General features: G+C 40.2%; 1 protein-coding gene across 1 annotated transcript; it reads right to left on the reverse strand.

The window, feature by feature from the left end:
• Window positions 1-1,724: 1,724 nt before the first annotated feature.
• Window positions 1,725-15,182, reverse strand: CSTA (cystatin A). The gene is made up of 3 exons (XM_004606677.2): window positions 15,117-15,182; window positions 4,781-4,882; window positions 1,725-1,853 (listed from the first exon to the last, which is right to left on the reverse strand). The coding sequence occupies exons 1-3, from the start codon at window positions 15,180-15,182 to the stop codon at window positions 1,725-1,727; spliced, it is 297 nt and encodes a 98-aa protein (XP_004606734.1).
• Window positions 15,183-23,754: the final 8,572 nt, after the last annotated feature.

The following is a 23,754-nucleotide window of genomic DNA, read 5'->3' on the forward strand; positions in this document are numbered from 1 at the left end:
GGTAGAGGGAAGGTCACACTGGTGGTAGTATTGATATTGTACTATCTTATGAGCATCTTTGTGAATCATGGTATTACAATAAAAAACAAACAAACAACAACAAAAACACTTTCTTCTTTAAAAAGCTTGCAAGAACCAGTGAATCTTTGAACATCCTTGCCACTAATGATGTTTATACAGTTGTGGTCTCTTTTTCTTTCTCCCTCCCTCCCTCCCTCCCTCCCTCCCTCCCTCCCTCCCTCCCTCCCTCCTTCCTTCCTTCCTTCCTTCCTTCCTTCCTTCCTTCCTTCCTTCCTTCCTTCCTTCCTTCCTTCCTTCCTTCCTTCCTTCGGATGCCAACAATTCTTGACTATTAAGTATAATGGTTTAAGTATCACTTCCTTAGATAAGCCATGTTTTAAAACATCTCAGTTAAGATTATTTTTTAACTATTCCATATTTTCACTTTTGGGAGGGGGTGTTTGTTTGGGTTGCACCTAGCTTGCTCAGGAGCTATTCTTGGTGACAACTTCTGGTGATACTTGAGACACTATATATGGGGTCAGCTTTATACCCTACTAGCTTTCTGGACCAGATTTTTGCTTTTTAACTGATTTTTCATTAATTATAGTGTCATGATAGCTGGATACAAAAAACGCTTTTTCCTCTAAAGGTATTTAGAGTATAGGGGTTAAGAGCATTGGCCCTAGAAATAAATGCCCTGGGACTCTACTTGTTCTACTAACCAGCCATGAGGCTTTTGGTAAGTAACTTTAACTGTCTATACTCAGCCATCTCTAAAGAGAGGATAGTACCTCACGGAGTTGTCATAAGATTTAACTGAGTTATATGTGTAATGTTTTTAGAACATACTTTGGCATAAAATGAGCACTTAATGAGACATTTTTGGAATAGGGAATAAGCAGATGGCACTAGTGGAGAGGTGAGCAGAGTACAGTAACCAGAGGGCAGGATTACTTCATGTCTCCTTAACAAAGTTTTCTGTCTGCTCTGCCTCCCTTCATTCTCCTTTCTTTCTACTCCCTGCCCTTTCCTGAACAATTCAGTCCAAAATCCACTGGCTGTAAAATTAATAAGGAAGGAATAATGATAGTTGTTGCTAATAAATTACATAATATAGATGAAACAAATTCCTAGAAAGAATACATACTGTATTCCTTCACAAAGTACTTGTACCTGGCTTTTAAAGAATACTGGCACAATTTTTTAAAAACAAATTTCACCTAATAGTCACATCCACTTCTCAGAGGGAAATGTCATAAAATCGACAGTTGTATGTGATTAAATTTAGAAGCACTTACTAAATGCAACAACAGTAAAAAAAAATGTCTGGGTCAGAAAGATTTCCCAAAGGACTGGAGGACTTACTTTGGGTGCAGGAAGCTCTGGTTTGATATTTAATTTTACCCTGTGAGGATGGAGAAGATGTGCTGAATTTTCCGCAGAGGGCATGGATGGCCCATGATCTAGCCTGCCTGGGGCCAGAGTAGTGGTTTTACTAAGCTGCATTACAACTGACCAATTTTTGTAAGATTTCCAGTTGACTTCAATTTGTATAGGGTTTCTAAAGCAATAGCACTGATTTTTGAAAAAGAAAGGGTCATTACTGTTTAATCCAATATACGAGAAAGTAGTTGAAGAACTAAATTTATTTAAAAACAATTTCCTTTATTATTTTTAGCAGGGGTCAGCAGAAGAAATCAGACCACATTTAAAAGGTGCCACTAAAAACCTGTTATCTCATCATCTTTGCTCTTGTCAGTCTGGTAACCAATGAGTTTCAAAGTCTGATTTTCTTGAGGAAGACTTTTGAATACTTTGATGTGAATATAAACATCTTCACTGACTCGAATCTGAAAGTTAAAAAAAATTCATTTATAAGGATTCAGATTAAACAAAGGAGTCACAGATTTAAAGAGGCTTTAGTGCAGCAGGTTTTCTGGAATAGCATTCTGAGCCCAACTTAGATTTATTGATTAACTAATGCATCAATTTTAAAAACCTACCTTGATTTATTAAAGATACATCAGGCTAAAAGCAGCATATAGGTAGCATATTTTTTTATTTGTATATTTTATTGTAATGTTGACACATGAAGGTCCAGATTGCATTTCATTTTCAAAGATGCACAGAACAAAAAACCCAAACCAGTCTTTCTGAGGAGTCAGGATAGCATTGGGGAATACTTGGCAAAGTTCAGGACTTGCTCTACTCTGGATCACTCTGGGCTGTGCGGGGGGTCAAATGGGGGCTGGATGCATGTAACACAAGTACTTTAACCCCTGTGCTATCTCTCTAGCCAACCAATGACAGTCTTTTTGGTAGTTCTGTCTTTTGACTCTCTAAATTGAAATGCCACTAAATTTAAGAAGGGAGGGAAAAAATCAGAATTGTTAGAGAAATTTTAGGATTTGTGATTCCTATAACCTATTTTTTATTTTATTTTATTTTGCTTTTTGGGTCACACCTGGCGATGCACAGGAGTCACTCCTGGCTCTGCACTCAGGAATTACCCCTGGTAATTCAGGGGACAATGTAGGATGCTGGGAATTGAACCCCAGTCGGCTGTGTGTAAGGTAAACACCCTAGCTGCTGTGCTATCGCTTCAGCCCCTCCTATAACTATAAATTCCCACTAGGTAGCAGGCCTAGTGTGCAAATAACCTAGGCTCCCTTTAAAGTAAAGAGGTTTTCTGGAAACTCACTGGTATGAAGACTAAAATCATAGTTGTTAATAAATCCAGGATCTAGAAATTCAGGGCAAGACTTTCAACTTTTATTCTTAGTTGATAATCTCTGGGTAGCATGAGAATAGATGGCTGATTTCTGATTTGTTTTGGGTGGGGGAGGGCTATTTTTCCCTACTAAGGACTATAAACTCCATTTTTTGTGGATGAGGGTGTTGCCTTTGATAGTTATTTCAGCCCCGCAATTCAGTTTCCTCATGAGTGACATAAGGGAAGTAGTCATAGGTTTTTCATAGATTTGTTGAGAGACTTAAATTTGATCATCTATGTCTTGCTCTCAGAACAGTGCCTAACATTGTAAATACTTTCCTTTATTCCACACAGCATCTGCAAGTAGTTTGCTATTACCTGCATTGAGTAGGAAAGGGAATTTGTATTCAGAGAAGATGAGGAGACGCAATGACACAAGTTTTTGTTTTTGTTTTTGTTTTGCTTTTTGGGTCACACCCGGCAATGCACAAGGGTAACTCCTGGCTCTGCACTCAGGAATTACCCCTGGCGGTGCTCAGGGGACCATATGGGATGCTGGGAATCAAACCCGGGTTGGCCTTGTGCAAGGCAAACAAATGCCCTACCCACTGTGCTATCGCTCCAGCCCCGCAATGACACAAGTTTTGACCAGTAGAACAAGTCAAACAAGGGTTCAAACTTAGACTATCTTACACCAAAATCTGCAATCTTCCCATTCCATTTACTTTTCTGTCATTTGAGAAAGAAGAGAGAAGGTCACAGCAGGACCTTCAATCTAGTCAGTGGCTCAGAGCAGAGGATGAAGCTAGATAGCCATAAAGTTAATCGGAAAATTGTAGTGAGCTGCTGTATTCCAGCAGGTGAAATTTGATAGCTGGAGAGATGAGCAAAGGGGAGGAAGGGGAGAGAGAGAGGAGAGAGAGAAAGAAAGTACTTAAGTTTGTTAAGATGTGAAATGTACATTAATTAATTAGAAATTATGAAAATAAGATGTCAACTTTGATGAAATGTTTATCTTTGAACAAAATCATTTTACCTAAAAAACATTCTTTCCAACCCTGAAGAAAGCAAACTGAGAGATGAAGAAACAAAGGTTCTGCCTTCGAGGGAGAGGCAGGCTTTCATTTAGTAAAGATTATTATTTAATAAATAAGAATGATTTCTTTTTACTATAAAAGAATAAAAATGGTTCCCAAGTATCACCAGTTGAGGATGCTGGCATGATAGTACAGTGGGTAGGGCACTTGCCTTGCATGTAGTGAAATGGGGTTTGATCCCTGGCATCCCATATGATCCCCTGAGCCCCAGGAGTGATCCCTGAGCACTGAGCCAGGAGTCATACCTGAGCACCACAGGGTGTGGCCCCCAAACAAAAACAAACAAACCCACAAATATCCTCAGGTGATTTTTGGAATTGGTTCCCTCTTAGTAAAGTCCACAAGTATTTTCTTCAATTCAGAACTGGGGCATTTGATTTTTGATATAGAGATAAAATTAATCTTAAAAAATTTTAAAGTTCCACTTTTTAAACTGCAGTGACAATGCCACATGGTAAACCTACTTGAGTCCCCAAAATGATTATTTAAATTAAATAAATTAAAAGTATTCTTTAAAAGATAAAGCTGGCATAAGTTATTTTCCCAGCTAGTAACTGAAGTCATTCATTAGATCCATTTAATTTGGGCATACAGAATCACAGGTTTTGGAGGAGAATAAGCTTTTTAAGATATCATCTTGGCCAGCCCTGGCCTTTAGCTGACTGAGATATTATCTTTCTGCTTCACACATGAATAAGCCATGACAACAAATATTAATAAACTTTCATAAAATTCTTTCTTACGATTATTGGGAATTATTTTAAGAATCAACATAAGAGAACTTTCTAAATTCACAGGAAAAAAGGAGTTGTAAATATAACCCAAGCTGCTAACTTTGAAAGTTGGGGAATCTCATGCAAGATAAACATCTTGATTTAGATCAAATTATATGGTGGGGAGACAGGAGACATCACACAAAGTGAGAAATACATATCTTTTTGTAACAAAGTGAAAATTGAGTTCTAACCTTAATGTAGTAATTAACCCCAGCAACCACTTGAGTTTTGTATTCTACAGCTTCAAATTCTTCATACGTCTCATTTGTTTTTTCTTCAAGCTGTGATTTTACCTTAGAAAGAAAAAAAAAAGAGGCAGCAAATGATTAAAGTTATGTTGGGCTACATTTATGTGAGTTGTAAACCTAGACCTTCAAATTCCTAAACATACTCATAGATGCTAATGATAGCTACAAACTATTTACAGTATTGCAACTAGAGAAAAACATCCATCTTTAATAATAAAATCTCACATTTTGTTGCTTTAGTTTGAATAAAATGATGTCAGAAAATATGGCAATGTGGTGACACTTTGACAGATAGAGTATTAAATAGCTCCAATTTTGATTAATTAAAAGGGAGGGCGGCTGGAGCAATAGTATAGCAGTAAATCATTTGCCTTGTGCTTGGTTGACCCAAGTTGGCTCTCCAGCACATCGTATGGCACCCTGAGCCTTCTAGAAGTGATCCCTGGGCACTGAGCCAGAAGTAGGCCCTGAGCACTGCCAGGTATGGCCCAAAACAAAACTGTGGGGGGAGGATAATAATAGTTACTACATTATTTTAATCTTTATGATTCATTTTTATTTATTTTTATTTTAGGCACTGACGTTTACAGAACTGTGATGATAGGGTTTAATGCAAAAAATAAATAAATAAATAAAATCCCAGCACCACACCCTATTTTTTTTAATTTAAAATAATTTCTAAGTTATTTTACAGCTATTTTACCCTATCATTTACAGCTTGCTGTAAAAATTTATAGCGTATTTCAAGATTTTCAATTTATCGCAGCTGCTATTTTAAATATATATATATATTTATTTAATTAATTTTATTTTATTTTTAGGATTTTTGGCCACACCAGGTGGTGATCAGGACTTACTCCATCTCTGCACTCAGGAATCACTTCTGGTGGGCTCAGGAGACCATATATTCGTCTGGAATCGGACCTGGGTTGGCTACATACAAAGCGAGTGCCTTACCCACTATACTGTCACTCCGGACCCTCAGCGCTGCCATTTTAAAAGATCCCATCAGTTTAGAGAATTCAGCGCTTAGGATGTAGACAGATCTGGTGGGCCATACTTATTTCCAGTGTATTTGTTTGTGTTTTGGCCGTACCGGCAGTGCTCAGGGCTTACACCTAGCTCTAGCTGTGTTCAGAGATCACCCTGCTCGGCTTGGGGGACCCTGCAGGTGCTGGGGATGATGTACACTGAAAACGCCTGCAGTCTAGAAGAAGAGTGAGGGAGGAAATGGTCTCACTTTCAATATGCAAATTTCATTGATTTTTGTAGGGGAATGGAAGGACAATCCTGAAGGTGCCTGAGGGTCCAGGGCCAGGGATCAAACCCAGTCTGCCGCCCATAGAGCATTCACACCAGCCTCTGGGCCTTCTCGCAGTCCCTTCGACATGCACGTTTCTCTAGAGTGCTTCGGTGTAGGTAGTTCTTTCCTGCCCTCAGCTCGATCTGGTACGTCTCTCTATTCATCAGTTTCTGCTCAGAATAAACTCTGTACCTCTGTAGGGTAAAGAAGTAGGGTAAAGAATGAGTAGCAACTTGTTTTCCAGGGCAGAGGAGAATGAGAAGGAACGATCTGGGGGAAGTGTAACTGCTCTCTTTCAGATCTTCCATCAGCCCTCCTGTTTTAAACCCTGTGCTCACTCTGTCTTCAGCAGTTCCTGGTGTTCTGAGTGCTCTAGCCTGCTTATAGTTCTGCGGGGTGACCCTGCTTGCTTCCTGCTCAGGCTCATTCTCTGTGGAGAATGCTGTCCAGTCAGTCTCCGTTATCTTTTTTTTTCCATCCTCCAATACTGTGTCCATGTTTCTGAAGTGGTATTTGCCTTTCTTCTGCTCTCTTTGTGCTTTGGGGTTTGTTCCCTTCCCTTCTCTCGCAATCTGTTCCCTATAATCTAGGAAACAAAGGAAATAAACTTAAGTTTCACAGACATTGGTTATTGGGGAAGTACCACCCTGCCTTGCATGGAAGTGTTTTTTGGTGTGTGTACTTCAATTATTCTTCTGCCTGCCGGTTTTCCAGGGACCACTCAAACCTTCCAGCAGTGGGCAAATCTTTTCATCATTTTCTCTTGGTTCTTCAGTTTGGGTATCAGAACTATTTTCAGAAATGTAGATGATTGTACTTTTGAGTTCTCAAACTGCTTTCTAGAGCCAAATGCGCTCAGGTCTACCATCATTTCCCTTCTGAACTACAGAATATGAGTGAAGAATTCATTCTTGAGAAGGAAAATGAAGAATCAAAGTGAAAAAGACAACAGTAAGACCAGCAGCAAAACCAGTAAAAACAAAAACCCAAACCCAAAACAAACACAGAAATGAAAAGAAATAGGGTGTAGGAGAGAGAGAGGAGAAAAGTGGTAAAAGGGTAGAGAAAGACGCTAGGTAAGGAAAGGATTTCTTTTTTTTGTTTTGTTTCTTTTGGGATCGCACCCAGCAATGCACTGTGGTTACTCCTGGCTCATGCACTCAGGAATTACTCCTAGTGGTGCTTGGGGAACTATATGGGGATGCTGGGAATTGAACCCGGTTCGGCCTCGTGCAAGGCAAACGCCCTACCTGCTGTGCTATTGCTCCAGCCCCAGGAAAGGATTTCTTGGCCTTTGCTTCCCTTGACCAAACTCTTCTATATCCAATGACGGTTATTAGTCAAGTCAGAAGCTGATTTAGAGAAGGTTAATCTTTACACTAAATTTAAAGGTATCTATTTATTTGTTTTGCATTGTTGGGATCAAACCCAAGTCATACATGCAAGGCATATGTTTTACCAATGAGTCACAGCTCCATCCCTCCCCTTAAATTTTTTATTGAAACTTCATTTTACAAATGAGGAACTTGAAACTATGAGGAGAATAACTACCTAAGGCTGAAAATTTATTAATTATAGTTCTTTAGAATTAGTAATCTCCTGATTGATAGCATATCTTATTTATCTATTGTAATAATTGACATTCCTTCTGAGTTTCAGTTTTTTTTATTCCTCCAAACATGTAGTCAAAGTTTGGATTTCTGTATGTCTTAAACATATATTAAAATCCGTAACCTTTTCATTTTTTTTCTCTATGGTCCACTAGCCCAGACTTATCCATGAGAGATTTGATTCCAAATGCCCAGGTTTGCTTCTATAAGTGCCTCAGCATATGTCAGATCGTGTGATGTTAGGTTGTAGCGACAACCTGTAGGCTTACTTTCCCTTTCCCTTAACACAAACCTATATTGTTCTAATGTTTAGTGCAACAAACCACCGCTGTGAGATTCAAAGCTGAGAAGAAGGGAAAGGGGCAGAATAGAAAGAAACTAGTCTGAAGGCTGCTGCAATGTTTATTGATTTCTTCAGGAGAGGAGTTGGGGGAGGAGGGAGGGAGGCCAGCTGGGAGTGGTATTCTAGTGCCTGGTGGTTAGACAGACAGAACTGAGCGGAACACATTGGTTTCCGCCTTTCCCAGCCTTGTGGTAGTCAAAGTGTTGAAGAAACAATGGGGATTTCTTGCTTGGGGTCCAGCCAGGGGAAGGATGTTACTGAGAGGTTCCTAGTAAAATACACTGACCACAGAGATAACCACATTTTTATTATGGCTGAAGAGAACAGGTGAATTTAGTACTCTGGAATGTGAAGATTTGAGCCACTGATCTACTCAACTTCCTCTGTCTGTAGACATTCTGCAGAAACATTTGCTTTCTGACTAACTTGGGAATGACTGCATATAAAGATGACAATGGTAACACGAACAGGTCATTCAAAGAAAGCATGATGTGGTTCTGGGGGTTGTACCTGGCAACACTGAGCATTGTGTGGCAGAGATGAGGATCAAATGCAGGCCTCAATCTTGCAAGGCAGGTTCTTTACCTGTGGGCCACATCCCTAAGCCCCAGACAGGTCATATTTTGGGAAGTCTTACAAGATGATTTTATTTTCTTATTTTTTGTTGGTTTGGGGTGTAGGTGGATCTGGACCACACCCCAAGGTGCTCAGAGGCTACTCCTGGCTCCTGTGTTCAGGTGAGTCTCTCAGTGCTACTTAGAAGACCATATGCAGTGCCAAGGATTGAACTAAGATCACAGCTGAGACAGCTGCCCTTGAAGCAAGTGCCTTACATCCTCCACTATCTCTTCATCCCAGTTTACAGAGAGACGAAGGGAAGTGTGGGTAGAACTTAAAAGTACAGTGAGACTGGTGGAAGGTGACTTGTTGACATTTGTCATCTGATGCCTCTGGGAAAAGGAGAAGTATATGGGAAATGATGAGAACTGCTATGAGCAAGGAATGGTTTGCTGAAGAAAGAATCTTAGACTGGAGAGAAAAACGAAATTCAGAAGAGAAAGAATAGTTGGTTATTCCAGCCCCACATGAACACAGTCTTCTAAGAGAAGGAGCTAGAGCCCTGGTGGCATGTGTGAGGTTGGCAGAGAAGAAGAAAGCAAGGAGAGAGAATGTGCAGCCCTAGCTCTGTGGGGTTTCTAGCAGAGGGCTAATAGGAGTGGGGTGTTTTGACAACCTCAGGGCCCTGTTGTGGTTGATTACTGGTCATCATAATGACCTATTAGTGCAAACCTACAGAATCATGCTAGGTGAGCTTTCTGTGGTTCTTCATCTTCCTTGAGCTCAGTTCTCTAGGGTCAGAAGCTGAGCAGGAAGTGGTAAAAGTGGGAGTGATCCCTAATTGAGGGTTTTTATGCAAAGAAGGTCTGGGATCATAACAATCGGGGGTGGAGGAGTATATGAAACCAGCCATCCTGGGTCTGTCGGGCTGAGAGGTCAAGTGAGCTTAGATGCGTTTCTATGAGGAGGGGAAGGTGGGTTCTGGTGTGGCTGTATGGCAGTTTGGCTGGGTGTGGGTCAGTGGGAGAGGTGAATGATAAGGAGGCTGTGGTCAGAGAGGAAGACACAAATTTGTAGGTGTGTGAGAGCCATACCACGCTAAGCTGATGGGTGTGTCATGATGGTATGCAGATGGGTGTTTACGTGGTGCCCTAGCAGACCGAAATCATGATCTGTGGGTGTGACAGGTATGGGTATGTGATCATTCAGGTTTATGATTTAGGGATGCATGTGTACATGCACCCTGATGTGTAATAATAGCAACCCTTATTTAAAAAATATTATTCAACTAACTAAAAAAAAAAATGGCTACACCCAGCAGTGCTCAGAGGCCACACATAAAGGGGCTCATGCTGTGCTGGGGACTAGACCCAGGATACTCACGTGCATTCCTACCCTTTGGGCATGTGGGCATCTCCTTGGCCCTAAAATAACATTCCATTGCCGCACATAAGCATTCAGAATTTGTATCCAGTGCTTTTGTTCATATGAGAAAGGTACATGGATCAATAATAACAATGCTGGTAGGATCATCCATTTTGTCATATTTTTGGTTTGGTTTTCTTGGTTTGGGGTCACATTTGGTGGTACTTAGGGTTTACTCTTGGTTTGCATTCAGGGATCGCTCTTGGCTGTGCTTGGGGACCATATACTGTATTGGCAATCAAATCTGGGTCAACAGGGTACAAGACATGTGCCTTACCTGTTATGCCAAATCTTTGACCCCTCTATTATGTTTTTAATGACACATATTGTGACTTTTTTGGATGGGACCATGTAACTATTTCCTTGTGTTTCTCTTATCTCCAGTCTGTTTTATTTATTTCCCTGAGCACAGAGTCCACCTTTACCTCCCTGTCCCCCTCAGCTTTCACATAATCAACATTTTTTGAATGAAGTGACCAGGGCTATTTTTCTTCAGGGTAACTAGCCTCCCCAAATAGTAAATAGTAAATAGGTTGAAAGGAATGATCCTCAATTGATATAGAGTAGGAGGGGGTTTTCCCCAAGTCTGCTTTGGACCATTAAGGTCCTTGGGTACTAATATCACAATTACCATTCAGTTCACAGCCACTTCAGGACACAGAAACTCCCCTGCCTTCAAAACTGCTCAAGTCTCACCCCCGAGCTCTTTGTTTGGTTTTCTTCCCATTATTTTAATGTTTATATGGTTATTTTTCACTTTAGTTCAAACTATTATTAAAAGGATGTACAATGTAAGTTTTTTCTTTTTCCTGTTTATCCATGTGTTTTTATTTTGTTGTTCTTTTGGGCCACACTTGGCAGTGCTCAGGCTTACTCCTGGCTCTGAGCTTAGGGATCACTCCTGGTGAACAATATGGGATGCTGGAGATCAAATGCGGGTCGACTGCATACAAGGCAATTGCTCTACCTGCTGTACTATTATTGCAGCCTCCCCCTCCTCCCCTTATAAAAAAGATAATTGTCATCATCTCTGTGCAGGGATAAGTTAACCATTTGACTTGTATATATTGTGAAATGATTATTATAAGAGCACAGTGGGTAGGGTGTTCGCCCTGCATGCGGACCATCCAGGTTCAATTCCTCTGTCCTTCTCGAAGAGTAGCCCACCCACACACCAGAGCCTGCAAAGCTACTCAAGGAGTATTCGGTATGCCAAAAACAATAACAAGTCTCACAATGGAGACATTACTGGTGCAGGCTCGAGCAAATCCAGATGAACAATGGGATGACAGTGACAGTGACAGTAACAATTATCTTATGTAGATATAATATTTATATTAGCTTACACAGATTCAATAAAAAAGAAAACTCTTTAGTTACATCCCTAGACCTCCTAAGATTTTTTTTTAATTTAGGTTCCTTACATATATAATATGTAAGCGCATATAATATTTATCTTTTTCTGACTTACTTCATTTAGCATAATGCCTTTTAGGTACAACCATATCTCTTCTTTCTGTCCTTATCCAACATTCCTTTTTCACTTTTGTTGTCACATTCTTGAGCATGTCCTTCCTATATCTATGTGGTGATCTTTCTCTCCTGTCCCTCCCTCCTTCATTGGGTTCTTCCTTCAGTGGCTGTTCCACTAAGAAACTCTGGGAAGGACAGAGAAAGTTGACCAATTTCAGTGCCTCCAAAACCGCCTGCTTTTTAACAGGTGATTTAAAAAATGCAGTTTTTAAAAGCAAATAGAATTCTAAGGTAAATGACAGGTAGTGGACCTCCTCACTGAGACCTTCAGATGAAAACCGTCATATGATCGAAAGCCCTCCCCGCTGTCTGGTCTTTTGAGACAATGTTGATGAATTGTTTTGTTTTTCTTTAAGATTTTTTCCCTGGCTTTGCTCTCAGGGAACACTCCTGGCTGTGCTCTGGGGACCACATGGGATGTTGTAGTTGAAAACTGGGTCAGCTACATGCAAGGCAAATGCCCTCACCACCGTGCATCACTCCATCCCCTGATGAAATTTTCTTTCCCTGAAAAGTGGTTCATAATACTCCCCCCTCTTATTTTTTTAACGAGGGAATGAGTGATATTAATGCAAAAGTGCTCTGTAACCCAGTCATTCATTCCTCTACCTGTCAACACTTACTTAGGACTTTCTCTCTATTGCTATCTTCCTATGAAAGGGAAGATAAATGACAATTGATTATAATGCATGAGGTTCTGAGCTATCACATAGTAATTATTCACCTTTAGTAAGGAGGTTTGACAATCTCTAATGTCCTTGGTGTCAAACCTGTGATTATAAAAACGTACTACATTGGAGATTGTTTTAGATATCTCAATCTCCTTAAATAAATTATAAACTCTGTGAGAACAGGGACCATGTTTTACAGTCCTTGTACTTTTTTTCTACAGCACTTAATACAATGCTGGCCACCCAAGAGATACTTTTTCAAATGACAACACTTACTTAGGACTTTCTCTCTAATACTGTCAACATAAAGAGATACATCTACCATGAAATGCTTCATAGATATTTTTTTCTGAGATTGATTTAAGTTTGCAAGTGTATACTTGCACAGAGAAGGTAAGGTTCTAATTTCATTATATTTCCCTCATCCCTACATACTTCTTGTCCCTACATACAGAGTGTGTGTGTGTGTGTGTGTGTGTGTGTGTTTGTCTGTGTCTGTGTCTGTGTGTGTCTGTGTAGAGGGAAAGTCGGGAGGCTAAAATCTGGAGAAAGGCTAGCTTCTTCATTAAGTAGATATGTAGTCATTGCCTGTTACTATTCTTTGAATGTCAATGTTGTCATTTGAAAAATGGACATGAAACCTTCTCTGCCTGCCCCAGGAGTTATGTAGATCAAATGAGGGCCAGACTTTATTTTGGTTGTGGGGTGGTGGTGGTGGGGTCTTTACCAAGTTGTACTTCAAATGCAAGAACCCAGGACTTGGAGGATTGAGCCCAACCCAAGTTAGGGTCAGCTACAGTCCAGGAATGTGCCTTATCCCTGCACACCCTCTTCAGCCCTGCTTAGGGTTAGATTTTTAAGAGCGAAAAGCACTTTCTGGGGAGAGGAAGCTGTTGCATAGTCCATATCTCTCTAATTCTGCCTCTCTGACAGGGCTAGAGCCTCAACTAAGCAGCAAAAAAATACTTTCCAATTAATTTTGTAATTTAAGTGTGGCCCAAATATGGGTGTTATTAAAAACGCAAAATCTTCCGACTACTTCCTATTAAGAAACAATTAGTCTTGGTAACCAAGTTAGACTTTTAAAAAAAATTACCCAAACTTTCCATTCCTTCTTCATTTTAGAGCTTTTATTCTCCTTCTCTACCACTACTCCCCTCATCCTCGCTTCCCCCAACACCCCTCCCACCTGCCTCATTATGTGGGTTTCTTTCTTGCTCTCAGTCATTTTTTAATGCACAATGATGCATTAAATCTTATAGGTCTGTGATTGGTAAGGAAAGCATATTATCTTATGAAATAGACTTTTGTTGTTGTTGCTATTATTGTTTGCTCTGATTTTAAAAATGTCCTTTTTTAGAGGTCACTTTGAAAATTATGTGTCTCTTGCTCTTGGTGGAGGAGATTGTTAACAACAGTGCAGGCATCTTTGGAGCAGGTCAGAAATGCACTGATCTGATCAATCAGAGCCTGCACTTTACAGCTAATCAGGTGGTTCATATTGCATTCAAACATTTGATAACACTGTCCTGATACAAGGCCAGAAATCAAGGGGAAAATAAGAATATTATGTTCTCTAAGAAAGAGCTTCAAAGGATATATTTCTAAAAAGAGCTCCTGAAAGGGAGATATTTAGCTCAAAGAATGAGCGGTGAAATTCCAGGCATGTGATCTTTCTTGAAGAGTGGGGAATTTTCCAGTGCCCTAACAGAGAATACAGGGGAGAGGGTGTGTGTGTGGGAGAGAGAGAGAGAGAGAGAGAGAGAGAGAGAGAGAGAGAGAGAGAGAGAGAGAGAGAGAGAGAGAGAGAGAGGAGAGAGAGAAAGAGAGAGGAAGAAGAAGAAGAAGAAGAAGAAGAAGAAGAAGAAGAAGAAGAAGAAGAAGAAGAAGAGGAAGAAGAAGTAGAAGAAGAAGAAGAAGTAGAAGAAGAAGAAGAAGAAATTATCCAAGAAAATAAGGCAACATATTATGAATCCCAAATAGTAATTTATATGTTTTCTTCTCATAAAATACATAATACAATAAATGTTTATTACATAGGTGATAGTCAAACAATATTTAGAAGAAGGCATTCACTTGCTATAAACACTGAGTTCTGTTTTCATCATGATCAATTTTTGAATCACCATGGGCAACATCATTAGTCTTCTCTACTATCTTAATCATTTTCTTATCACTAAGTAACTAAAGCATTCTTTTGGTCAAATTAATAGAAAGTTTGTAAATGGATTATCTTTATTATATTGTTTTTCATTCATTATAAAATTATCTCCTGGGGCCAGAGAGATAGTACAGTGGGTAAGGTGCTTACATTGCAAGTCAACCCAGTTTCCCTCCCCGGCATCCCACATGGCCCCCTTAACACTGCCAGGAGTGATTCTGAGCACCACTAGGTGTGGCTCCAAAGCAAACAAATGAAGAAACAAACAAAAATTCCCTTCAGTTCAGGGAAATATAGCTCCCAGAATTGTTAACCACCTTAGACTATAAATATATGTTGATTCCACTTGGTGACAATATAAAGATTCATCAGAAACTGACTTAGTAATCCTAAAATCATGCATTTTAAGAGCTTTAGAGATGATTCAGTACAAATTCTTTGTGTACAATTGGAGAAGCAGACTCAGAGAAGGGATGTGATTTCCACAGAAAGCTCTTAAAATGGGGATTACTTAGAGAGACTATCTGAAAAGATATTTAATTTTAGGAGATCCAGACAAAAGTCATTTTATTTCCCAACACTCTTGTTTTCTTATTCACCCACACCATCCACCATAGGATCAAGCTAAGAACCAACATTTTGCATCAAAAAAATTTATAGGAAGTTACCACTCACCTTCTCAGCAATCTCCTGGATTTCTGGAGTGGCAGGTTTGGCTTCAGTTAAGCCTCCAGGTATCATTTTGGCTAATTGCTTCTGCACTGAGCAGGATTCTTGAGCAGGGTGCTAGAACAGAAATGATCAGGTAGGCGTGGAGACTGGGTTTTAAAAGAGGGTGGTGTTTAAAGGCCCCGCCCACGGGATAACCACTAACCAACCAAATACACACACACACACACACACACACACACACACACACACACACACATACACCACAAGAAGATGAGTCTGTTTGGAAGCAATTCTTCTTTCTCAACAGAGCATGCTAACAAGAACTGGCAAGAATGAGTGATAGGGAAAGTCAGTGTATCTCCAGAGTCACACCCAGTATTTTGATGTTGGTTCCATCAGTTGCTTCTGACATATAAACTCTGAAGTCACAACCAGATATTTTAAAATATCAGATATTCCTGATTTTTTAAAACATCTCACAAAATTTTGCTTTTTTAAAAGAAATATTAATGTCAGTCCTGATTTGTTTACAGTGTAAACCTTAAACTATCTGGAGACCTTGACTGGTTATTTATACTTACTTTACTTTTTGGTGTTTGGACCACATTTCATGTTGCTTGAGGGCTGCCACCAATTATGAGCGCAAGGGTCACTCCCAGTGGACCATGTAGTACCTAGAATCAAACTGGGGTCTGTTGTCTGCAAGAAAACACTTTAACCCTGAATCATCTCTTCAGCCCTAAACTTTATATTTATTTAAATTTCTAGAACAGTTTTACATAAAGTTTTGCATACAGAAAACTATAAATATGGAAGTGACAAACACCTATATTCTATTAGTCAAAATGAAAAATTTGAACATTTTATTGTATTTAGTTTTTATACTGGAGCGATAGCACAGTGGGTAGGGAGTTTGCCTTGCACGCGGCCGACCCAGGTTTGATTCCTCTGTCCCTCTCTGAGAGCCAGGCAAGCTACCGAGAGTATCCCACATGCATAGCAGAGCCTGGCAAGCTACCCATGGCGTATTCGATATGCCAAAAACAGGTAACAACAAGTCTCACAATGGAGACGTTACTAGTGCCCACTTGAGCAAATTGATAAACAATGGGATGACAGTGCTTTAGTGCTTTTCTTTTGATGATAACCTGAACTCAGGGCCTCCAAATGCAAGTGAGTGATCTATCACGGAGCTACATTCCCAGTCCAATTTTTTATACTTTTTTAAAAATTTGCTTTTTGTTTTTGTGATACACCAGGGCTTACTCCTGCCTCTGTGCTTAGGGATCACTCCTGCCAGGGTACAGGGGACCATATGTGGTGTCTAGTATCTAACCTAGATCAGCCACATGCAAGGCAAGAGCCCTATTCACTACACTATCACTCCAGTCTCCTTTGTATCTGCTTAAATAGCTCTTTAATAGCTGTTTTTTAAGAAACACAAATTTATAGACTCCTTTACCCTCCTTTCCACTCCCTTTGGTCTACACAGGAGTAAACTACATTGAGTTTGACCCCTTCTAGCACTTTTAATACCTTTACTTTGTTTTAAAAAATTACTTAATGAATGTCATAGACTTTGGCTCTGCCCCAGGGAATTCTTTTTTTTTTTTTTTTTTTTTTGCTCTTTGAGTCACACCCGGTGATGTACAGGACACTCCTGGCTTTGCACTCAGGAATTACCACTGGTGGTGCTCAGGGGACCATATGGGATGCTGGGAATTGAACCCGGGTCGGCTACGTGCAAGGTGAACGCCCTACCCGCTGTGCTATCACCCCTCCCCCTGCCCCCAGGGAATTCTTGATGTCTTGCCTAGTCTGTCTTCTCATATTCCAGCATCCAACATTATTTCAAAGCCCATTTCTATCTCTCTGTTCCCCAAATAGCCCAGGTGCTCCTTATCTAATCTCACCTGTGGTGGAACAGAGGGTCAGCAGCATGCCTCTCTTGTCTAACTGGAATTACACCCGATTACTTTCCATATTCCTTCTCAATTCTCAATAGTTTATTTTAGAAGTTAAAACTGTACCAAAGCAGATAATTCTCTTATCATTGGATTCTTACTGCATTGTCTGAGTTCTTAATGACGTATGGATTTCTCTGAGCCGTAGGGGAGGAGTCGTCTAGGGAGGAAAAGAAAAGCACAAAAGTGAATACTTCTATTAGTTGAATGGCCATTGATTTCTAATGTAACTTTAAGATATCTCAAATTGGTTTTATTGGGGGGGGGAATTATTCGGGTGATATTTATAAAAGCAGATATTTTCACATGTAACTCATCTTCACAGGGATGCTTCCTTCCTTCCTTCCTTCCTTCCTTCCTTCCTTCCTTCCTTCCTTCCTTCCTTCCTTCCTTCCTTCCTTCCTTCCTCCCTCCCTCCCTCCCTCCCTCCCTCCCTCCCTCCCTCCCTCCCTCCCTTCCTTTCTTCCTTCCTTCCTTCCTTCTTTCCTTCCTTCCTTCCTTCCTTCCTTCCTTCCTTCCTTCCTTCCTTCCTTCCTTCCTTCCTTCCTTCCTTCCTTCCTTCCTTCCTTCCTTCTTTCCTTCCTTCCTTCCTTCTTTCCTTCAATCAAATTGAGTTACATCCCTGGTTCACAGAAATTTCTTTATAGGAAAGTTCTCTGTTGTAGGATTGGGTTGTTTGCTCCCTATTGTGTGTTTTTTCCTACTAGGTTCTAGATGTTTCAAGAAGCTTAAACCCAGGTTTTACTATATTGTAAAGTGAAGGCTCTTGAATCATAAAAATAATGAAGACTTTTGTGTTCAGCTTTTGGTGCCAGTGTGGGTTCTGCGATAAATATATGAATATACTTTCTGTATATCCCAGCATTTCCACTCTTAAATATCTGCTTGTGAGAAGTGAAAACATTTACACAGACTTATGTACATATGTTGTGTTGTTCTTAATAGCCCAAACTTGAAATAGAATCAAACATTCATTCAACTGATAAATAAAATTTAAAAATAGTTGTATACCCAGATTATTGACAAGTGTTTCTCAATAAGAGCCATATGACCCTCTGTGGGCCCCCAAGATGCTCCAACCCAACAGGTGAAGATCACATAAGTAGACCATGGAACATGATTAAGGACCTAACTGATAGTATGGAAGATCACAGGAAGGAAGCAAGGTTGGAGGTGGCCAGAGCCAGGAAAAACATCAAGAAACACTGCCATAGACAACTATGAAAAGAAACAAGACACAAACACATTCATTAACATAGGTGAGCTTCAAAAACAAATCACAACATGACAGAAGTCAAACACTAAACATTATATAGTATATTAACCCGCTGATTTGAAATTTTAGAAAAAGACAATGACAAAGTTTGCCTGGACTGTGGGGGTGAAAGAATGGAAAGTGGGGGCTGGAGTGATAGCACAGCGGGTAAGGCGTTTGCCTTGCACGCTGCCAACCAGGTTCGATTCCCAGCATCCCATATGGTCCCCTGAGCACCGCCAGGGGTGATTCCTGAGTGCAGAGCCAGGAGTACCCCTTGTGTATCACCAGGTGTGACCCAAAAAGCCAAAAAAAAAATGGAAAGGGGATGGAAAGGAAAGGAAATGAAGCTCTTTAATGGTTATGATGGTGATTATAAACAGTATATAAGTGCCTACATCCTTCCAATTGTACACTCAAAATGCATACAAAAAAGTGTATACTCAAAAATTCTTTACTCTCGGGGCTGGAGAGATAGCACAGCAGGTAGGGAATTTGCCTTGCATGCGGCCCACCCGGGTTTGACCCCCAGCACTTCATATGGTCCCCTGAGCACCGCCAGAGGTAATTCCTGAGTGCAGAGCCAGAAGTCACCCCAGGTATGACCCAAAAAGCAAAAAAAAAAAAAATGCCTACATAAAATGATTCAAATTGGTTCAGAGTATGGTTCAATGGTCAACAGTACTTACCTTGTATACATGAGGTCCTAAATTTGAACCCATTAAAGTTACAGTTTTTAGTGATGCAGAAGGTGCAGTAACTTTGTATATCAGTATAAATGTCGATACATTGTAACCACATTATTTAAATTACAAAAAAAAAATACCACCCCCAAACAGCCCCCTCACACACACACACACACACACACACACACACACACACACACACACACACACCCCAAATCAAGCTGTAAGGAAACCATTTGAGCTTTAGGAAACTAAATCTAGAAGGCTGGGCTGTAGCTCAGAAGTAGAGCACTAGCCTTACATGTGTGAGACCTTTGATCCCAAGCAGCACTGCAACAAAAAGAAGTTTTAGGCAGGATTGAAGGGACGGTCCGAGAGAGAGAGAGAGAGAGAGAGAGAGAGAGAGAGAGAGAGAGAGAGAGAGAGAGAGATTTATTCAGAAATTTTCACAATTGATCAAGAAAAAGTTAATCCTGACCTGATGTTATGGCAAATAGACAGAGAGGAATGAAACAGGCATGACAACCTACAAAAATAATTTTAAGAGGGAGGGAGGGACAAGGAAAAGGGAGTCAGGTGTTTTATTCTGATGACAAAGAAGATAATTATTCTATTAATAGAATATGGGAGCACAAGAGGAAGAGCATGCTTAAGAATATGGGAGCACAAGAGGAAGAGCATGCTTAAGCAAGAAGGTCTATGCTGAAGATGTAAATATATTGGAAAAAGAATTAACTTTCTTCTTCCAGAAAAATTCTGGGTGAACAAAGACCACAGAAAAAGAATTAAATCAAGACCTTACAAATATAATGTGGAAATCAGAAATTATAGACCTTGTTATTTAAGGGGCATTAAGGAGACTATGTTAATTTTTATTCATTTAATTGAGAAGATTATGAAATTAAAAAATGTTAACTTGGGACTGGAGTGGTGGTACAGTGGGGAGGGCATTTGCCTTGCACATGACCAATCCTGGTTCAATCCCTGGTATCCCATGTGGTCCCCCAAACACTGTTAGGAGAAATTCTTCAGTGCAGATCCAGGAGTATCATTGGGTGTAACTGAAAAAGCCCAAAAAAAATAGTTAACTTGGTCATTACCATTAGGATGTGGAAGAAGAAAAACTTAACACTAACATACTGAGGATCCTCCTTGGGGAACCCGAACAAAAAGCAGTACAGGGCAGATGAAAGGTGGTTTAATTAGACTTAATTCCATCCAAGTATGTCATCAATAATTTAACTTTTTATATGACATAGTTCATAATCTCTTTCTGAGAAAAAAAATTTAGCTTTCCTGGCAATTTTTCAATGAACTTTTTTAGGGAGTGGAGGGGGTGGGGGATGGGCACACCTGGACAAGCTCCTGGTTTTGCACTCAGGAATTACTATTACTCCTGGCGGTGCTGAAGAGACCATATGGGATGCTAGAGATTGAACCCTGGTTGTCTGTGTGCAAGGCAAAAGACCTACTTGCTGTACTATTGCTCCAGCCTTCCAATGAGCTTATTTTTTTTTAATTGAATCACCATGTGGAAAGTTACAAAGATTTCAGGCTTAAGTCTCAGTTACACAATGCTCAAACACCCATCCCTTCACCAATACACATATTCCACCACCAAGAACCCAGTATACCTCCCCCCCACTCCCCAGCCCCCCAGCCCACTACCCCGATGTATAGCTGATAAATTTCACTTTGCTTTCACTTTACTTTGATTACATTTAATATTATAATCAAATTTCATGACTTCATCTCTCCTAACAGCTCCATAGTATTCCATTGTGTAGATGTACCAAAGTTTCTTTAACCAGTCATCTGTTTTAGGGCACTCGGACTGTTTCCAGATTTTGGCTATTGTGAACAGTGCTGCAATGAATATATAGGTACAGATATCATTTCTACTGTGCTCTTTTGCATCCTCGGGATATATTCCCAGAAGTGGTATTGCAAGGTTATATGGAAGCTCAATTTCTAGTTTTTGAAGAACTGTCCATATTGTTTTCCAGAAAGGCTGGACCAGTCAGCATTCCCACCAACAGTGAAGGAGCGTCCCTTTTCCCCACATCCACGCCAGCAAAAAACTTTTTTTTTTTTTTTGCTTTTTGGGTCACACCCAGCGATGCACAGGGATTACTCCTGGCTCTGCACTCAGGAATTAACCCTCGCGGTGCTCAGGGGACCATATGGGATGCTGGGAATCAAACCTGAGTCGGCTGCGTGCAAGGAAAACACCCTACCCGCTGTGCTATTGCTCCAGCCCCTCCAATGACCTTTTATAGAAAGAAAACTTGTCTGAACACCTAGTTATTTTCTCATAAACCTGATTTTCTGATAAAAACCCACATTAATGTGAACTTCTTAAATTTTCTACATTAGCTATGTATGCTAATGTAGTTTTTATTGCAGTTTCAATAGCGTTTAAAATTATAGAAAAATTAAGTAATTTAAATTTTAATAACTCTTATTTTAAAAAAATTGTTTTGTAAACTTTCTTGCTATAAATAATAAAGATTTAGCAATTTTATCTTATCATTTCATTACATTGTCTGGATAAAAGTTTTAAGTATCTTTTTGACAAACCTTCATTACTATCTTTGTTTTTCTGTAGCTGTCATACAAAGATTAGAATCAGTAGATGGAGTAAGGCATGGTTTTTTCTTCTAAGATTGGCAGGGGGAGGAGACGAGATTGAGGGTAAACATTTTTTGAAAAATCATGGGATGGGGTGTGGTCAGCTGTAAGGCACTTGCTTTGTATGTGTGAAGCCCTGGGTTTGATCCCCAGCCCCGTGTTTCCCTGAGGACTACCAGGAGTGATCCCTGAAGCCCAAGATGGGAGAACCCTTGTCCACCACTAATCATGACCCCCAAAACCAAACTACTGAACTGTGCTCTCAAAATGATTGTGATGATTTATTCTATGTGAAATATGTTTTATTATAATAAAAAAAAATCTTAGCGCTCCTGGTGGGGAGACTCAGAGTGCAAGGTAGTGAGTTCTGTATCAGGAGACTCCTAAGTGATTTATATCCGAGGTCATCAAGACCTAGGTCAGAAACAGTCACTTTTTTTTTTGCTTTTTTTTGGGGTCACACCTGGTGATGCTCAGGGGTTACTCCTGGCTCTGCACTCAGAATTACCCCTGGCGGTGCTCAGGGGACCATATGGGATGCTGGGAATCGAACCTGGGTCAGCCACATGCAAGGCAAACCTCCTACCTGCCGTGCTATCGCTCCAGCCCCAGAAACAGTGACTTTTAATGAATCATGCTTGCATGTGTCATAGCTGTAGTGTAAGCATCACTCTGTATTATATGCGAATTCTTCTGGAATCCCCCACATCCAGTAAGGGGACAGACTCCTCTCACCCCCAACTGCTTCTTTGCATAGATTTTCTTTCCTTACCTTCCAGTTCTCAAAAAAAAATTGATTGCAAAATATTTCTAGTACACAATGTACCATTTGCTATTCTTCACACAACAATTAGAATGATCTTTTGTAAATAAAAATTAGATGGTGTTACTTTCCGTATAAAGTCCTTTAATCTCTTCACAACCAATTAAGATAAAAATTCAACTTCCTCCCATGGACTACTAGGCCTTGTATCATTCAATCTTAGCCTAACTCTCCAACATTGAACCAAAATACCTCTGTGGCTTTTGTATGCACTGATTTCATCTAGTTTTTGGAACTAGATCTCATCTAGTTTTTGGAAGGTGACAAGCTTTTTCTTAATGAGGCACTTGGTAATCTTAGAGGTAGAAATGTGCTCTCTCAGAGCCTGGAACCATGCTTGGAAGATAGTAGGCATTCAATAGCAATTAAATTGAAAGGATAAACACTAGACTGTTTTTTTGTTCTTCTCCTCCATCAGACTATAAATACTGAGATTGGGAGGGGACAGTTTACTGCCTTTAGGTACTAACGTACCAAAAGCAGCACACATGTGTTGATTTTAACATACTTGCTTGTATTCTCTTATATACATTCTCTGTTCCTCTCAGATTGCCCAGCAAGCTACTGAGAGTATCCCGTGTGCACAGTGGAGCCTGGCAAGCTCACCGTGGCATATTTGATATGCCAAATACAGTATTCCCCTGACCCTGAAAGAGCCTCCAATACTGCACCATTTGGGAGAACGAGTAAGGAGAGGCTGCTAAAATCTCAGGGCTGGGGTGAATAGAGACATTACTGGTGCCCGCTTGAGCGAATCGATGAACAATGGGATGACAGTGGTACAGTGATCCTTGTCATCCTGGTACTTAGTTGAATGCCCAAGAGATAGTAAAGGCTCAGTAAGTCTTAGTAATGCATGCACATACTCAACTCTTGATATGAATTGCACCATAAATCCATTCAATTTATCTTTGTTTAATACAGAAAACGGAAACAGGATATTATTGGTCCTACTCCCCTCCATCATCCCAGGATGTCAGTGAAGCAGAGAGACAGAAATGGGACTCTGATTCCCCATGCCTGTTTCAGCTGAAATAGTTCTTTCTAATTCCTTTTGTGGGGGAGGAGCACCCTGAGAAGTACCATTCACCCATTCCCTTGCAGTTATGGGAATGGCTCCCACAGCAATTATTTTTAAAAGTTTACTACTAAGAAAATAAGTAGGGGTTGGAGAAAATGGTTCAATGATGGAGAACTTGGCTTACATGTATGAGGTCCTGAGTTCAATCCCTAGCATTACTCCAAAACACAAAAGAAAAAAAACACAAGAGCCAGGAGATGT

The sequence above is a fragment of the Sorex araneus genome, chromosome 2 (assembly GCF_027595985.1).
Source record: "Sorex araneus isolate mSorAra2 chromosome 2, mSorAra2.pri, whole genome shotgun sequence".
Classification (NCBI taxonomy): Eukaryota; Metazoa; Chordata; class Mammalia; order Eulipotyphla; family Soricidae; genus Sorex; species Sorex araneus.